We start from the raw sequence: 16,394 nt of genomic DNA on the forward strand, positions 1-16,394 counted from the left end.
CCCCATAGCAGTGCTTAAAGAAAGATTCACCCATAGCAGTGCTTAAAGAAAGATTCACCCGTAGCAGTGCTTAAAGAAAGATTCACCCATAGCAGCGGGCTGGTTATGCCACCGTTAACAAGTGGATTATTCTTCAGTATGACGGGCTGTCCTGTTTATAGCAACAAAAAACAACACACTTTTGAAGCAGAATGTAGGGGAAGCGGTTCCAGTCAAAATACTGTCCTATAAATCCATGCTTTCTGCTCCCTTGATCCTCTGCTTTTGAAACCTGGTGTCGACCGCCTCGGTACATCTTCTGAGCAAACAAACCATCCTGGCTGTCTGAGCTGTCTGGTGCAGTTTTGGTGTCAGTCTATGTTTTTTTATTTTTTTTCAGCAGCAGCAGCCTGGATTGGGTTTAGTTTGCTCCCTGGCATAAAGGCTTGGTGCCTGAACCTCACAGCTGTTTTACAAATCCTCGTTGTGTGGCAGCAGCCTCAGGCATCACCCTGGTATTAACTGTAAAGAATGTCAGGAGAATAGGCCAGGTCCTTTACTACAGCCCAAGACAGACTCCCCCTGCTATAGGAAACCACAATCCATTATTATTATTATTATTATTATTATTATTATTATTATTATTATTATTATTATTATTATTATTAATAATAATAAAATAAAATACAAAGCTTAATAAAAGAAAGTTGTATTTAACTCTTCTAGGAATCATGTATTTTTATATCATATTATTGCTATCTGTTGAAATAGCACAAATATTATTTGAATACAAAAAAAGAGGCAAAATTGAGAAGCAACATTTTTATTAATTTTCAAGTATATAAGCCATAGAGACATTCTATCTGGAAACATAAGCAATATATAAAATAGATGTTTATACAATTAAAACTATAAACTTGTGTTTTTATTTCCTAATGAACAAAAGAATTCTGCTGAAATGGCAGTCACATTTACAGAATAGATATTTAATCCCATTGTCCTAAAATAACGTCTAGATTTAACACGAAGAGTCGCCAGCTGTTTAAACTCTGAATCATGATTTAGTCTAGAAAGGATAATCACTGCAATGTGAACACATTAGTTAGATGAAACAACAGAGAGCTTTGTTCTGACACAAATACAGTATTACAGCTGCTGCATTGCACATCTTAAAACATGTTTGAAAGAGAAAGAACATGATGCATACTGTACAGTGCATTGAGTGAAGGCTTCCTTTCCATCCTCTGCTGTTGCTCCATGAGCAATCTGACAGTCAGATATCTGAATTGTTCTTATTGTGATTCAATCCGAAAATACAGCACTGTATCAGACCGCCAGTGTATCCCTCCTGGCTAGATTTCATCCTGTAATTGAGATCAATTCTATACAGTGCCATCCTTCTTTAGTATATCACCGTAGATCAGGCAAATATGCACTGTTTTTTTTGTTGTTTTTTTTAATATAAATCCAACTCCAGCCCAATGTTTAAAACCACTCTGTTAAATTAATAATCCTCATGGAACAGTATCATTCTTTTTTTCTCTGTAGAAGCAAAGCTGAATTAAACTGAAGGGCTTTTGCATAATTGATTGCTTCTATTTTAGTTGAATCCCAGCAGAAAATCTGTCTTCTAAAGAAATGGACGATGGAACAGGATGAGCCCGTGCTCTGCAGTACAAGAATAGACACAGTTCAAATGACAGGGTCACTTTAAGAATGATGGGAACTCATATGGAAGTAATGAGCACAGGGTTTAAAATGAAGACAGGCTGTACATATATGCCCATGTGCATTGTATATATGCTCTGTTTGTTTGTAACACTTAAGAGAGACAGCATTGCTACTTAGGGGGGATTCAATCAAAACTGACAGCGCTGCTATATAACCCCCTGTTCTGTGCCGGTATTCAATCAGATACTGCTAAGGGGTGTCCTACATTAAATCTGTTCTCAATTAAGGGCTTATCAAATGACAGCACATTTCTTGCTTTGGCAAGGGTATGTGTCCTCCTGTGTCTAGCACTTGGATTGAATATCGCTATAGAATGGAAATAACATGAGTCATAAAGTGGTGCTGTATTTGTTTTGATTGAATCCCCCTCTAGCTGGCTTGTATGAACAGTTCAAAGGTAACGGGAGGGGAATGCCAATGCTAATTGACTCTGTCTTACAGTACAGTGCAATGCAGTAATACAAGCAGGGTAGACAATAATGCAGTAATATAAACACTTTCAAGGGCCACGTGCACTAATATTTGGCTCCCATGCAAGTTCCAGAGGAGCAAACAGGCTGTCAATGGAACAAAACGTTGAAAATGGGAAGCAATACAATCTGCAATATGGATTTGTTTTGAGTGACATAGGAATCTTTTCACTGGATCACAACCTTTATAACCTTGACATAGAGTGTTTTAATACTCTAGAAATGGTAGAAATATTCAGAATTGTAATTTAAGGGTTCTTAAATCCTTGTGTGTTCAGAAGTTGTTTCTGAATAATTGCATAATATTAATCGTTTTTTTACTTCATTCAATTCTGTAAAAAGTCAAAATAACAGAGATCTTTTTGCCTGAAATGTTGGAGCCTATTTCTAAAGTATTAGCAGGTAGACTATTATTCACTGGTCCCCTTATAAAGTTTTAGCATGATAATCCCCATGTTATTAACCATCCTTTACCAGGCTTTACCATACTTTTCTGTGATTTACCACGCTTACCACTGCTTGACCACACTTAACTATCCCATGGTGCATTGCAGTAACCTCTTGTAAGGTTCCTAGCATGCTAACCCCTTCTCTGCTTGACCGCACTTTGCTATCCCATGGTGCACTGCAGTAACCTCTTGTAAGGTTCCTAGCATGCTAATGCTTTATAGAAAGGCCCTTGCTTGAAACAGGCCCAGACTGAGGTAGCAGAAAGCTGAATATCTCGTTCTAGCTCTCCGTTCAGCCTCACTGAATACATTATGGCCAGATGACGCTGACAGAGCTTGTAAATGAAGAAAGTTAATTAGTGTTCCGGAAGGCAGCGTTTGCACATTTGCCTGACTGGATTGTCGGTGTAAAAGGTCATCCTGAAAGAGCTTCCAGAGCCATGCACCCCTGCACCCCAGTCTGTAATAGCAGTAATAGCAGGACCATTGAAGAGTCCTAAACTTCACTATCGTTATCGGTGCTAATCAGTTTAAAAGTGTGGTTTTATATATGCATGTGTATTGCAGAGTGTTACAACATTATTATAACACAGCAGCATCATCATTCAGCCCCACCACGTTGAATACATCTCAGATCCCTTCTGGTTTAGTGTCCACAGTTTAAAGCATTGTAACAGGCGGTTCAACCTCGGTCTAGGAAACAAATAGGTTAATTAGTTATAAACACCAACAGGAAAATAGCTAAACATGTGATGAGTCTCCTGAATGGTTATTAGTCAGACGTGGTTAGTGTGTAACCCTCAGCGGGGAAACCTTTTCTTTATTGACCAGCTGCAGTGTAACATGTTTATCAATCAATCAATCAATCTTTATTTTATATAGCGCCTTTCATAGTGGACCACCATCACAAAGCGATGTACAAGATGCAGTAACAACAAGAACATCCATAATAACTGATTACTGATGAAGGAATGGCCCCTGATGAATCACACAGGTTAACTAACTGACACTTTCCTTGAGCAGCTTGTTTTTTTTGTTTTGTTTTTTGCAGGTTGCAGATTTCCTCTCATCAGCACGTTTTAATTAGCTGGATTTACATGCATTTTCTTTCTAGCATATGGGATCCAAGAGGATCTGGATTCTGTTTAGAACGCGCTGCAAAGCGGCTCCACTGATCAAGGTGCGTTTTCATGCACAGCTTGTAATGGGTCATCATGAGGTCACAGGCTCGACAAAGACTTACATCTTTACCTAAGTTTCAGACTGTTTTGATGAAAATCCAAGTGCCATATTGTTTACAACTGAATGACATCTGTATTCACATACAGAATGGTTCACAGTCAATATTCAGATTTCAATCAACACAGTCAGAAAGCAGGGTATAGATAACTCAACCCTGATTTTCTACATTTTCTCATGATCCGGATCTCGGAATCCGACCATCTGAGCGGAACGAAATGGGCCGTGTCAAGAGATTTAACCCATGACATCACACGAAATGGGCCATGACAAGAGATCTAACCCATGACATCACATGAAATAGGCCATGACAAGAGATCTAACCCATGACATCACATGAAATGGGCCATGACAAGAGATCTAACCCATGACATTACACGAAATGGGCCATGACAAGAGATCTAACCCATGACATCACACGAAATGGGCCATGTCAAGAGATCTAACCATAACATCACACATGCAATATTTTCGTGCAAATCAATTGAACGGGGTCGAAGTTATTAAAGTACAAAAATGGAGGCCTTAACATTAAAGTACCATCTCAACCCTTAGAAAATAACACTGTTTATTAACTAATAAACACATTGAAGCATGTCGATACTCTATTAACTTGGATTCAGACAGAGTGTGATCTTTGACTTAAAGAATGGGTTTCTGCCCTTGTATGTACAGCATTATGAAACAAACTAACTAACACAATGACTGGAGCCTCCTTCACACCCTTCCAATTAGATAATCAGTCATGGGGGTGGATTCAATCAACTAACACTAATAAATATAAATAAATAAATAACAAGCATGTCCCTTGTCCCTTGTCCACCAATGCCATGCTCTTCTTCCTGGAAGTAGCAAGACGTGCTGGTTTCCTGGGACAGGCACATTTACTGGCTTCGTACTTTCTGTAACATGCAGTAGGAGGTTTGGAGACACTCAGTCCAGGTTTACTGTACTGTTATGAGACATTTTTTTTCACAGAGGGATCAGACGTGCTGCTGCTTAGATCCGTTGATTAGACTCCAACACTCTTTTCTTAATCAAACCAGAACAAGCAGCTCTTGGTCCCTGGACTGCCAGTGACTCCTGCTGATGTCTTTGTTGAGTACAGTCCAGTCGCTGGCTTGACTCTCAATGTGCAGAGAAGCCACAGCTCTTCAGAGTGGAATTCAGATATATGTATATATTTATATTTCAAGGGTGAGGAAAGCATGTTATGTCACTGGACCGAAAACTCGAAATCTGATTGGCTCAAAGCTACTGCGTAATTCCTTGCAACCTACCTGACGTCTCATCACACACAGAAGCTGGAAGCAATACCTGGGCTTCAGACCACAAGGAGAACAGTGAAACCTCAAATACATCACATTGACATTTAATAGCAGTAGTACCCTCCACATCTGCAATGAGCTGAATCACAGAGCAGTCCGGTAACGTCCTGTAATCGCCTCTCTCAAAACCAAAGCAATCATTCCCAGCAGAGAGAATCGCCAGATGTTTGCTGCCCCATAATTCTGCTCGCTCCAGATGTTGAATATTATTGCTTTGGTACGTCATGGACACAGCAGATAGAATTTTCTTTGTTGTATCTAAGGTTTTGTTTTGTGGTGTGTAAGGATATTGCACACTGGGTGATTATGAAGGCACTTGACCACTTTGCACTGCTGCCGTGGAACAACTAGACAATGAGAAAGGTAAAGGCGACATGGAAGAGTTAAAATGTTCTTGGCCCACAGAGCAGTGCTGGTAATTCATCTCAGTGTAGCTGCTGGGTATAGCCCCTCAAGTCTGGTGGAGGGGTTCCATGTGTAGATGCTGAAAGGTTATTCCACAGCAGCAGTGCACAGTGCCCAGATGAGCTGATATTCACTCTGCTCCTCCAGCTTCTATTGAGAAAATGTCACACAGGTTATTTAGGATTATGCACTGTGTTTTAGCCAACCAGATTGAGAGTTTTCATCCAAATGATATTTGCAGTAACATTGCATTGTGCTTTGGAGCAGAAGCTTAGCGATTCAAGCCAATAGCCTTCTCTTGAGACAAAGTTTGTAGGTGTTGCTATTTATTACATTTGATTAAATCCCAAAATATATTGTATATATTCATAGTAAATAAATATGGTGTAAAACTCTATATGGTTTAAACGGCTGTGAGGAAACTCTATCAGATTCACTCTCTAGTAGTCTTCCATTCCTGCTGTTAGCTGAACAGTTAGACTACTGATTTCCGAAGGAGATTCCAAACATAGTAAGTGAGTCTTTACTTCCCATTCCTAAACCCCCACCCCACAAAAACAGAGACACTACAGAAGCATCCTTGGAAAGACAAATCCATTGTCTCTTTTAAATGAAATCCGGCACCCACTTTGATTGTGGCTCCTCTGAGGGGTAGGGGAGCATCAGGGTCAGTTTAAGAGCTCTGCAGACAGGCTCCTCTGAGGGGTAGGGGAGCATCAGGGTCAGTCTAAGAGCTCTGCAGACAGGCTCCTCTGAGGGGTAGGGGAGCATCAGGGTCAGTCTAAGAGCTCTGCAGACAGGCTCCTCTGAGGGGTAGGGGAGCATCAGGGTCAGTTTAAGAGCTCTGCAGACAGGCTCCTGCCGCAGCGCGCGGAGCGGCACTTGAGTTCTTGGTAGCACTGGACGAAGCTGTGGTAGATGAAAGTGATGGGCAGCGCCAGCAGGACAATGCCACTGACCACACAGACCCCTCCCAGCACTCTCCCGGGCATGGTGATGGGGTACATGTCTCCATAGCCAACGGTGGTCATGGAGATAATAACCCACCAGCAGGCAGCGGGGATGCTGGCGTAGTCCTCGTTGCCCATGTCCAGGTCCAGCCCATGCTCCAGCAGCTGGGACAGAGCCCCGAAGATGACCATGGCCACGCAGATGAAGACCAGTAGCATGACCATCTCACGGTAGCAGCGCTTCAGAGTCAACCCCAGAGTCTGCAGCCCCAGGAAGTGGCGGGCCAGCTTGATGAGCCAAAAGATCCTCATCATGCGGAGCACGCGCAGGGTCACCCCGGCCCGCTGCAGCTGCGAGTTCTCGCCGGTCAGCCCCGTCATCAACACGGAGATGTAGTACGGGGTGATAGCCAGCATGTCGATGATGTTCAGGGGCCGTCGCATGAACTTGCACTTGTCCTTCGACACGATGAAGCGCACGATGCATTCCGCCGTGAACCAGCCAATGCACACCGCCTCGATTATCCTGCAAGACACAAAGCGCAATAAAGGAGGGGGTAGGAGGTTATTTTGTTGCATTTTATTGTAAAGGAAGGCAGCCATTTGTGGGAAGTATCCTAAGGTGAGCTGTTCAGTATACTGGGTTCAGCCAGCAGATGATCAGTGCCTCAGTTAATATAAACTGGTTAATGATCGCGATCTGGTGACTACAGGCATTGCTGAATCATGAAGTGGCAAAAATAATCTAAAAGATGTACCTATAATCTAAGATTGCTCGTCTGGGATGATTTGATGATCAAAAGCTATTGGTTGCCAAGCCACTAAATAATGAGCTGATTCAAAAGCATTTCAAGATGCAGATTAAGGGCTGGGGATCATGGAAGGCAGCAGTTTGCTAATAAAATGTCAAGGGGAGGGGAAAGGAGATAAAGAGACCCAAACAGCAAACCGCATTCTGATCAGGGTTTCAGAGAGACTTTGAGGCATATGGGTTGCATTCATTGATCATGATTTCTCATCAAGATAGTGAATGATTTGTGAAGATGATGATAAAGCAGCAGCCCTGTCCTCCTCTCCCATGTGCTGTAAGTCTCTCCTGACCCCTGTTCTGTGCCTGGATTCTTATTCTCCTTTTCCATGCTTCCCACATTTTCAGCTTCTCCCATGATGATCACAAACCTCTCCCTCCTTGCCGGTCCTGTTTCAATCTGCAAGGCTCATATTTTACCTTCGTCAGTGCCAGTGCTGTGGAGGGCTGTGTGCTTTTCCCGTCTGCTGATCCCACACAGTCACAACCACGCTCCACTGTGAGCATGGCGCGCCTATACATTACCTCTCTGAGTGACTGCCATGGAAGAGGTTTAATGTGGGAATAGACTGGGAAGTTAACAGTGTGATTAGTCAGATGGAAACAAGGCATTCACGAATGTTAAGGTGATTCAGGCTGCCATAACCATTTGTTGGGTAGAAGATCGTTTTTGTTAAAAAAAAAAAAACAGACACAATACAATATAAAATGAATGTCCCATAATGCATTGCATCTAGGCATCACACCTCCCCTATCACAAAGTGGCGTTTTGATCTATCGTCTCAACATTTTTAAGTACGCATCAACACATTAATGAATGGATTTATTTAATACCTGCCTATAAACACTTCTGAATGGCAATTCCCAGTACAAGTACAAGTAGCAGCACACCCCTACTTGTAACAATGCAACACTTTACCTTTCCACATCAAGAACACTGAAAAGGCAAATGAGCTATCCAATATCATTTATAACACTGTACTAGAGCTATTAATCAGGTGAAAGACATGGGGTGGTCACCCTAGAATGAGCTATCCAATATCTAAAAAAAAACTACTTTCCAAACTTTTGCAAAATGTTACAAAAGTTGGCATTGTGCCAACCAGCTGGATGGACAGGAGACATTACTCATTGACTAGACTTGTAATAAGCTTCACATCTTCGTTTGCAAGCCAAGAAAGCTTATCACAGTCTAGCAGGTTTTAAAGTGTTTGAGAGAGAAGCAATAAAAACAACTCGATAATCTGATTTCAAAAGACATCAGTCAATACCACAGGTCTTCCTAACTGTTTCAGGGTGGCACTGTAATTGAGAAATACAAATTGAGCATACATAACGTGCAAATCAGAATGATTCATTTTGAAATTGAGTGCCATAAAACAGAATAAAATGTAAAAACAAATCTGGTATCCGGAAATCTTGTTACAGTCCAAGGCTCACCATGAATGTTTCATTTATAACACTGTACTAGAGCTATTAATCAGGTGAAAGACATGGGGTGAGGAGGATCAGCTCTGCAGTGTCTCAGCTTCATAGATGTTTGAAAGAGCAGAACACTAATGAGAGCTGCACTCTAGTGAATCCTCCTTGCAGTGTGTTATACAATGAGAGCTGCTCTAGTGAATCCTCTTTGCAGTGTGCTATGTTATGAGAGCTGCACTCTAGTGAATCCTCCTTGCAGTGTGCTCTGCAATGAGAGCTGCACTCTAGTGAATCCTCTTTGCATTGTGCTGTACATGCTGGCTGCTCTGTTCCTGTTACTGGGCACAATGAGGCTGTGTGGTCCAGTGGTTAAGTGGTTAAAGAAAAGGGCTTGTAACCAGGAGGTCCCCAGTTCAAATCCCACCTCAGCTACTGACTCATTGTGTGACCCTGAGCAAGTCACTTAACCTCCTTGCACTCCGTCTTTCGGATGAGATGTAATTGTAAGTGACTCTGCAGCTGATGCATAGTTCACACACCCTAGTCTCTGTAAATCGCCTTGGATAAAGGCGTCTGCTAAATAAACAAATAATAATAATAATGAGCTTCCTCTTATTGGCGCCAATTTACAAATAGCTTAGTGCATGTTACAGTACACTGAACCTGATAAAACAGCACTGATAGACAGCTCTGCCTGTCATGGCCTGGGACTCTTCTCTGTGACCTCTGGGATGGAATCTGCTTGTCAGGCTGGAGGAGGAAAGCTCCTTTAATTCAGCTGGTAGCCTCCTTCTCGGCAGCAGAAAGGTAGTTTGATTTTTTCTTTTTTGTGATCTACTCTGCCCACTGGAACAGATGATTGTGACAATGAGAATCTGGACAGGACTCACAAGTACAGTATACACAATCAAAATGCAAGCATAATTATACAACATGTATAAATTCACAAACCCAAACACAAACAATGATATTTGCATTGTACCATACTTTTCTTGTGTTATACTATGCATCTGCTGTTTAGGTTTGTACAATACTTTACTCTGCTCCAAATTGCCATACTTGACTAGACTTTCACTATGCTTTACCACATTTTGCTGCGTTTTTTACCATAGTAAACGTTTAGAAGGGCTATTACACCTGTGTCAAGACTCATTAGCATACAGGGCTGCACAGCAAAATAGAAAGGCTGCTGAAACCATGCGTCCACTCGCTAGTTCACAGCATTCTCCAAGACGGGATGGCCCTGGTGTTTCAGGTATTTCACACAGACCACGATCAGTGTGGGGCCAAAAACATGTATTTGTACAACGACTTACACAAGCACCAGTGATAGCAGTCCTGTCCAGTATATCAGATGCGTCTTTAGAATCACCTTGCATTAGTTTATGGGTCTGCTGTTTTTAAAGACCTCTTAAGGAAACTTCCCTGCACAGAATGAAATCGTTTATTTATTTAAAAACGTTTTCAGTGATACATTTATAAATTGTGGATTATTTATATATTTATGTATTTATTTTATGAATAAATGTACGACGTGTGGAACATTATTAGTTTGTTCAATATCATTCAGTGTATTTGGTTTCCTTATCAATACAGGATAATTCAGACCTCAAGTGCTCTCCAGACAACAGGTGTGTGTAGACCAACAATTATATTATCAATCACTGCCCAATTATGTTTTTTTTTTTGTTTTTTTTAAATTATCCAAGTGAATATATGGACGCGAATGGACCAAATAAATCAATACATACAAAATAAATAAATAAATAAATCGCAATTGACTGGAAATGCTATAGATCGATCGTTGTGAATTACCTGTACTGTTCCACACACATGCCATTGAAATTAATTTGAATCGCACAGTTAAAATGCTACTATGTTAACTGGTCCAAACTTTCCGAGGCAACCTACAGTGCGGCTGTGTCCTTGTATCCCAATGCAAAAAGCAGGTACAGCTAAGATTCTCACTCTGCATTCTGTGTGGGGTCTCACTGACTGTTTTGTAAGATCGGTGGTTGTTGCATTTTGTTTTTTGGCTGAGCGGGTTCTAAGGCATTTGATCTAGTATATATTTATAATGAGCGGCGCTGCTATTTTTTTCTCTTCAGATTTCGGTTCCGGTGAATTGCATGGCACTCCAGAGGCGAGCAAGAGACGCAGAGAGCGCACCCCTCAATCCGGACCGCAACACCTGCTGCCTGCCAGCCAGACCCCGGCCTCTCTCAAGCACGCCTGGTAAGTGTGCTGGACTGCTTGCCGGTGTTTGTGAAGTAGACTCGTATCCACTGGGAGAGCTGAGACTCGGTCGTGAGTAGAGCCCATGCTTATGAAAGGCATGGAAGTCGAGAGGATGTGACCATCTAATGTGGGTTGTGATGTGTAAATCCAAAATGTATAATATCTTCCTCCCATAATTCAGAGTTGGAAAGCGCGGAAATAGTGTTCGCCGCGGAAAAGTTGCCAAGTCGATGACCGCGGTGATCTCGCGCACAGTCTTTCAGCACCACAGACAGCTCCCGTCTGCAGGGAAGCCGCTGTAGTGCATTCCTCACATACGATACAGTAGGGTATTAAATCGCGGGTGATTTTTCAGGTAGCAATATTAATCTATATTTCTTATTAAAGTTATTTTAAAAACATAGATAGCATGGTTTTCCACCCGTGGCTTTATTCTAAACATACATTTGAAATATAATCTACCAATGACACTGGAAGTAGGTCACCTGCTTCCTGCCGTTTTATTATTTGGTAATGCACCGTCATTATACGGATCAAGACACCATATTGACAATAGCATGCCAATGAAAAAAAGCAGTCGTGTCTGCTAAAAGTGTATCTGGGTATAATTCATGACTTTCATGTTAAATCTGTTTATATTTTCAAGATCCCTAGGAGTTTGTAGTTTACTCCTATTTTGAAAGAAATCCAATACATCCAACAAAGGGCTCTAAAAGCATGCGCCTACCTGTCTCCCCTTTCTTATTAAAACAATGCATTGTTTTATTTGTTGCTTTTTTCGTCGGGTGTTCTCAGTGGAAGGGATCTGGAATCGGAACGCTACACTGCACTCTGTTTGTTCTGATGAGATATTAACGCTGCCACAGCGTGAGAAGCTTTCAAGGGACGCTTCGCACTTACAGATTACTTTGATTTTCTGATTGAAGGAAGAACATGGTTTGTCTGGATACAACAAGATTATGCAGATGTATTATTATTATTATTATTATTATTATTATTATTATTATTATTATTATTATTATTATTATTATTATTATTATTATTATTTTAAATGAGGCTACTTTAATGTAACATTATTGAATTCGATGACGTTGTTGAAATCTGTCTGAACTAAAGGTTCTTGAAAGATATAAGAATTGAGGAACAGTGCCACACGGAGACAGGATTCCCTGAAATCGGAGGCTGAACTTATCCACAAACAAACAAACATAATAATAATAATAATAATAATAATAATAATAATAATAATAATAATAATAATAATAATAATAATAATAACCCTATATGTACCTTTGAACCCAATGAGAATGCACAATAGCTGGGTATACCAAAAGCATTCCTGAGTATCTTTGAGTCGAGTATTTCAAGAGCAAGAGTATTTAAAACTTGCTTACAGCTTGGTTTAACCAGAGTAAATACACAAGAAAAAACACACTTAAAAGTAGATACCAGCAATCTCACCCATTCGACACGCGTGTGCATGCATACACTTTCAAATAAATACGTCCTCGTATAGACCTGCTTCCTTTAAAATCAAACGCAATGTTTGGTCGACAAATGGAAGTACCATTTGCTGGTATTGATTTATCTCACGAAATACCTTCTTATCTGGCTGTGTAAACAGTAAATCCCTGCATTGTGAAACTGTGTTCCAACAAGCAGCTGCTGTACTGTAAAGCTCAGCAGTGATGCTGTTAGAGGAATCACATTGAAACCGGATCTGTGTCATTTCGAGTGATGTTCTCCTCGATCGAACGACAGAAGCACCCGGCTTAACATTCTTATTTTTAAAATTAATTTAAAGAGGCTTCTTACAGTATATGATTTTTAATCAATGTTATTCTATTCCGTAAAGGTAACTGTAAGATACGTGTTTCATGCAAGAACCTTACGCGCTAAAATTAACATCCAAAGTACTGTGCTAAAGAAGATAAGATCAAATACAAACTAATACACAAAACAGTACAGTACTCTGAAAATCTTAGAACATTTGAACAAAGGGTTCTGTGGTGCTCAAGACAAGACAGCGCCCCCCGCCTCTCCAGTCAGCGCTGTCCGTTACCTGAATCACTCAACCTTTTTCTGTTAACTTTCATCAATTCATTATTTGTAGATTCGAAATACTCTTTATAGAAAAAAAGAATCGAGCCTAATCGTGTTTTCTATTAACGGGAACATTTTCTTACTCTCTCAAGCAAATTCCATTATTGCTCAAACCACAAACTGACTCCCATCTGTTTTTTTTCTGACATCAAATGGCTTTGTGGTGAAACCAAATGAATGTTATTGAAAACAAACACACAGGGCAATGTTTCCTGACTGAGCCGGGATACCAGTGTTCTTAATCAGCGTTGTTGCAAACAGCCCCGGTGCGATCATCGGGTTTGCTCTGTCAGTCACTGACTGCAATAAGGTGGCGGAGGTTCCTTTTGTTTCCTAGTTTAGCTGCTTTAATCTACTCTACGGCATTTGTTCAAACGGGTTACACATGGGCTGATCAGATTCCTAATGTGCTGAACAACCACACTTTTCAATAATGTTAACAATGTGGCAGGCTAACTGTATGTCATGCTAGAGAAATAAAATAAAGTATAAATACCCGGAGTGATCCGTTAAGTGCTCTGTGTACCTGTGCTCGTCCACGCTTCTGTTCTCTGCAGTTTTCCAGTCTGGCAGCGTGCTGGCACATAGGATCACCATGGACACAATTACAAATATTACCGACACTGAGGCCAGAATCTGCGCGGCTATGGAGGACATGGGTTCCTCAAAAGTCCTCCGCATCCTCTCCAGCCACTTTGCGCTCCTTCTTCCCCGTCCCGCCGGGTGCTCGCCCTCTTCCTCCACTCTCAGCTCGTCCTCTGTTTTCGTGTCCTCCTCTGAGTAGTAGGTGTAAGTCTCGGACATCCTGTCGTCCAGTCGCCTTTGGCAGCAGAACTCCAGGTGCGCACTTTCCAGCCCCCAGTAGATCATCTCGTTGTAGAAGGCCAGCTCGCACATCTGCGGGGCGAAGCGGAGCTTGCCGTACTTGACATAGAGCATGATAAAGCCGAAAGCTTCCGAGTGCCGGTCAAAGAAAAACTCGTTCCTCTCCCGGTCGTAGTCATCGCACACTTCCAGCACCTCTTTCTCCGACACGCAGCCGTGGAGCCGACTGACTCTCCTGAGAGGGAAATCCTTGATCACATCTCTGGGGAACGCATACTTGATGCCACCCACATTCAGAATGCAAGTGCCGCTTCCAAACTTCATTTTAGTGCAATCCACACAGCAAATACTACTTACGCACTCAAGCAGTGAGCACCGCAGAGGGGCTCTTCTGGTCGGCAAATATATCTCCCATCATCACCACACTCTTTTCCCAAGTCCAGATACAGGTAACCATACGATGTCCAGGCAAAACGAAAAACAGTGAGATTCCAGTACAGAAAAGCCAGTCATCCTTTTCATCTGGTCTTAAATTGCAGTAGTAAGTAGTGAACGCTCAATTGGCGAATTATAAAAAAGAAAAATACTTCTGGTAAGAGCGAACGGAGCGCTTTATAGCTGTGTACTTGTTCAGACTCTCTCTCTCTCTCTCTCTCTCTCTCTCTCTCTCTCTCTCTCTCTCTCTCTCTCTCTCTCTCTCTCTCTCTCTCTCTCTCTCTCTCTCTCTCTCTCTCTCTCTCTCTCTCTCTCTCTCAGCTCTGTAGCTGGCAGTTCTGGTGAGTGATGTCACGTACAGACACACCTCCGCAGTGTACAACAACTGGATTAACTCTCCCGGCATCTTTACGCACCGAGGAAAGCTCCATTGTTCTGTTGCTGTTCGGTGACTGCTGGACCTGCTAGTTCGTCACTTGGTACAATCAAATCATGTTTTTATTGATCGGACTATCTTCTTTTCAATTAAAAATGTAATTTGGCAAGATGGAATCGATTCGCTGAATAGCCATTATAAAATGAAAATGTTCAATAGCCTTCGTATACTGTAGGCTGCTGAACAAACTATAAGACAGATACTGGTGACACGGTAATGATTCAGTATTGAAATCCAGGTTTAGGACTATTTCAAGAGTACCATTATTATTATTATTATTATTAGGAGCAGGAGGAGGAGGAGGGAAACAAAGGGAGTTTGACATTAAACCTTTTTTATGATTTTAATCAGTTCTTTGTTCCATTATATAGTAGAATATGTGCTCTAGACGAATGGGAACATGAAAGTACACGTCCCGTAAGTTCATGGTGCAGCAGGACGGACTGACTGGAGAATGTGACGGTGCGTCAGCATCTGGAACCTCCTTTCTTTCTTTAAAGCCACCATATTTTTGGGAACCAGAAAATACCTCAAGCAGTACCCCTCTCCGTGGGAGGCAGGGTCCACAAGATGAATGGCTCGCTTGCACAGCAAGGCGGCCACTTCCTTCTGAAGTACCGAGGCCTGGAGAGGGTCTGTCATGAAAGTATTCATGATACCTCGAAAGGGAGTACGCCCCAAGCGGAACCCAGGTGTCGAAAAGGAGGTCGAGGCCACCAGCCTTCAGGGGCGCTGCTCGGGCTGCTGAGGCTGAGGCGGGGTAGTTTGGGGTGGCAGTTTGAGGTGGCTGTTTACGGCGCTGGTCCTGAAAACGTCTCCTGTGACGCTGGTGTGTGGGCTGGCCATGTCCTGTGTTCCCCGTTGGTTGGGCCCGGTTGTTTGTTGCTGGTGTGCCCTGTAGGCGATGCCTTAGGTCACCCAGTGGAGACGTGGGGACTGGAACTGTCCTGGTGACAGTCCACATCTGAGGAGCTCGCCAGCGGTTTGACCTGCCCCACGCCAAAGCGCGGGGAGGGAGCAACGTGGCCACCTGCTGGGACGCCTCCCGTTCCCAGTGGGATCTCTGTAAGATCTCCTCCATGGCTGGCCCAAAGGTATGCCCTGGGGAAATAGGCACGTCTAGCAGCGCGGCCTTATCTGCATCAGGAACTCTGGCTTGTGACAGCCACAGCTGTCTCTACGAGCCACAATCAAGCTAGCCAGGCTCCGGCTGTGTGCACCTAGTACTGAGAGCACTATGTGCACCGTGTACCGTGCAGTGCTGTGTCTGTGCACTGACGCTGTGGCGCTGGGCACCAAGTGCTATATGCACTGGGCACTTTGCGCACCAAAATACCTAAGTACTAAGGTACTAAGGGCTTTTCAGCCGGCGAAGTCTGCTCAACAGCGAAGATGCGGCAAGGCCTAGCCCCGTGGAGGAGAGCGTGGCTGGAAGAGTCACTCAACAGTGGGGATACGGCAAGGCCTAGCCCTGTGGAGGAACTGTGTACTTTCAGAAAGAAGCAGACAACCAGTTGCGGGTGACTGCACAGGCAGTCGCTCCCACACAACAGACAGATACAAAAAGCGGCCTACC

At 42.6% G+C, this 16,394-nt stretch overlaps 1 protein-coding gene across 1 annotated transcript; it reads right to left on the bottom strand.

The window, feature by feature from the left end:
- Window positions 1-792: 792 nt before the first annotated feature.
- LOC117403018 (potassium voltage-gated channel subfamily G member 3-like) lies at window positions 793-14,603 on the bottom strand. The gene is made up of 2 exons (XM_034004840.3): window positions 13,619-14,603; window positions 793-7,077 (listed from the first exon to the last, which is right to left on the bottom strand). The coding sequence occupies exons 1-2, from the start codon at window positions 14,269-14,271 to the stop codon at window positions 6,432-6,434; spliced, it is 1,299 nt and encodes a 432-aa protein (XP_033860731.1). The 5' UTR covers window positions 14,272-14,603; the 3' UTR covers window positions 793-6,431.
- Window positions 14,604-16,394: the final 1,791 nt, after the last annotated feature.

This window comes from Acipenser ruthenus, chromosome 5 (assembly GCF_902713425.1).
Source record: "Acipenser ruthenus chromosome 5, fAciRut3.2 maternal haplotype, whole genome shotgun sequence".
NCBI lineage: Eukaryota > Metazoa > Chordata > Actinopteri > Acipenseriformes > Acipenseridae > Acipenser > Acipenser ruthenus.

Coding starts and splice junctions, on each gene's coding strand:
- LOC117403018 (XM_034004840.3), bottom strand. CDS start 14,271: ATGAAGTTTGGAAGCGGCACTTGCATTCTGAATGTGGGTGGCATCAAG. Junction 7,078..13,618: donor CACTTAACGGATCACTCCGG/GTATTTATACTT, acceptor TGTGTCTTGCAG/GATAATCGAGGCGGTGTGCA.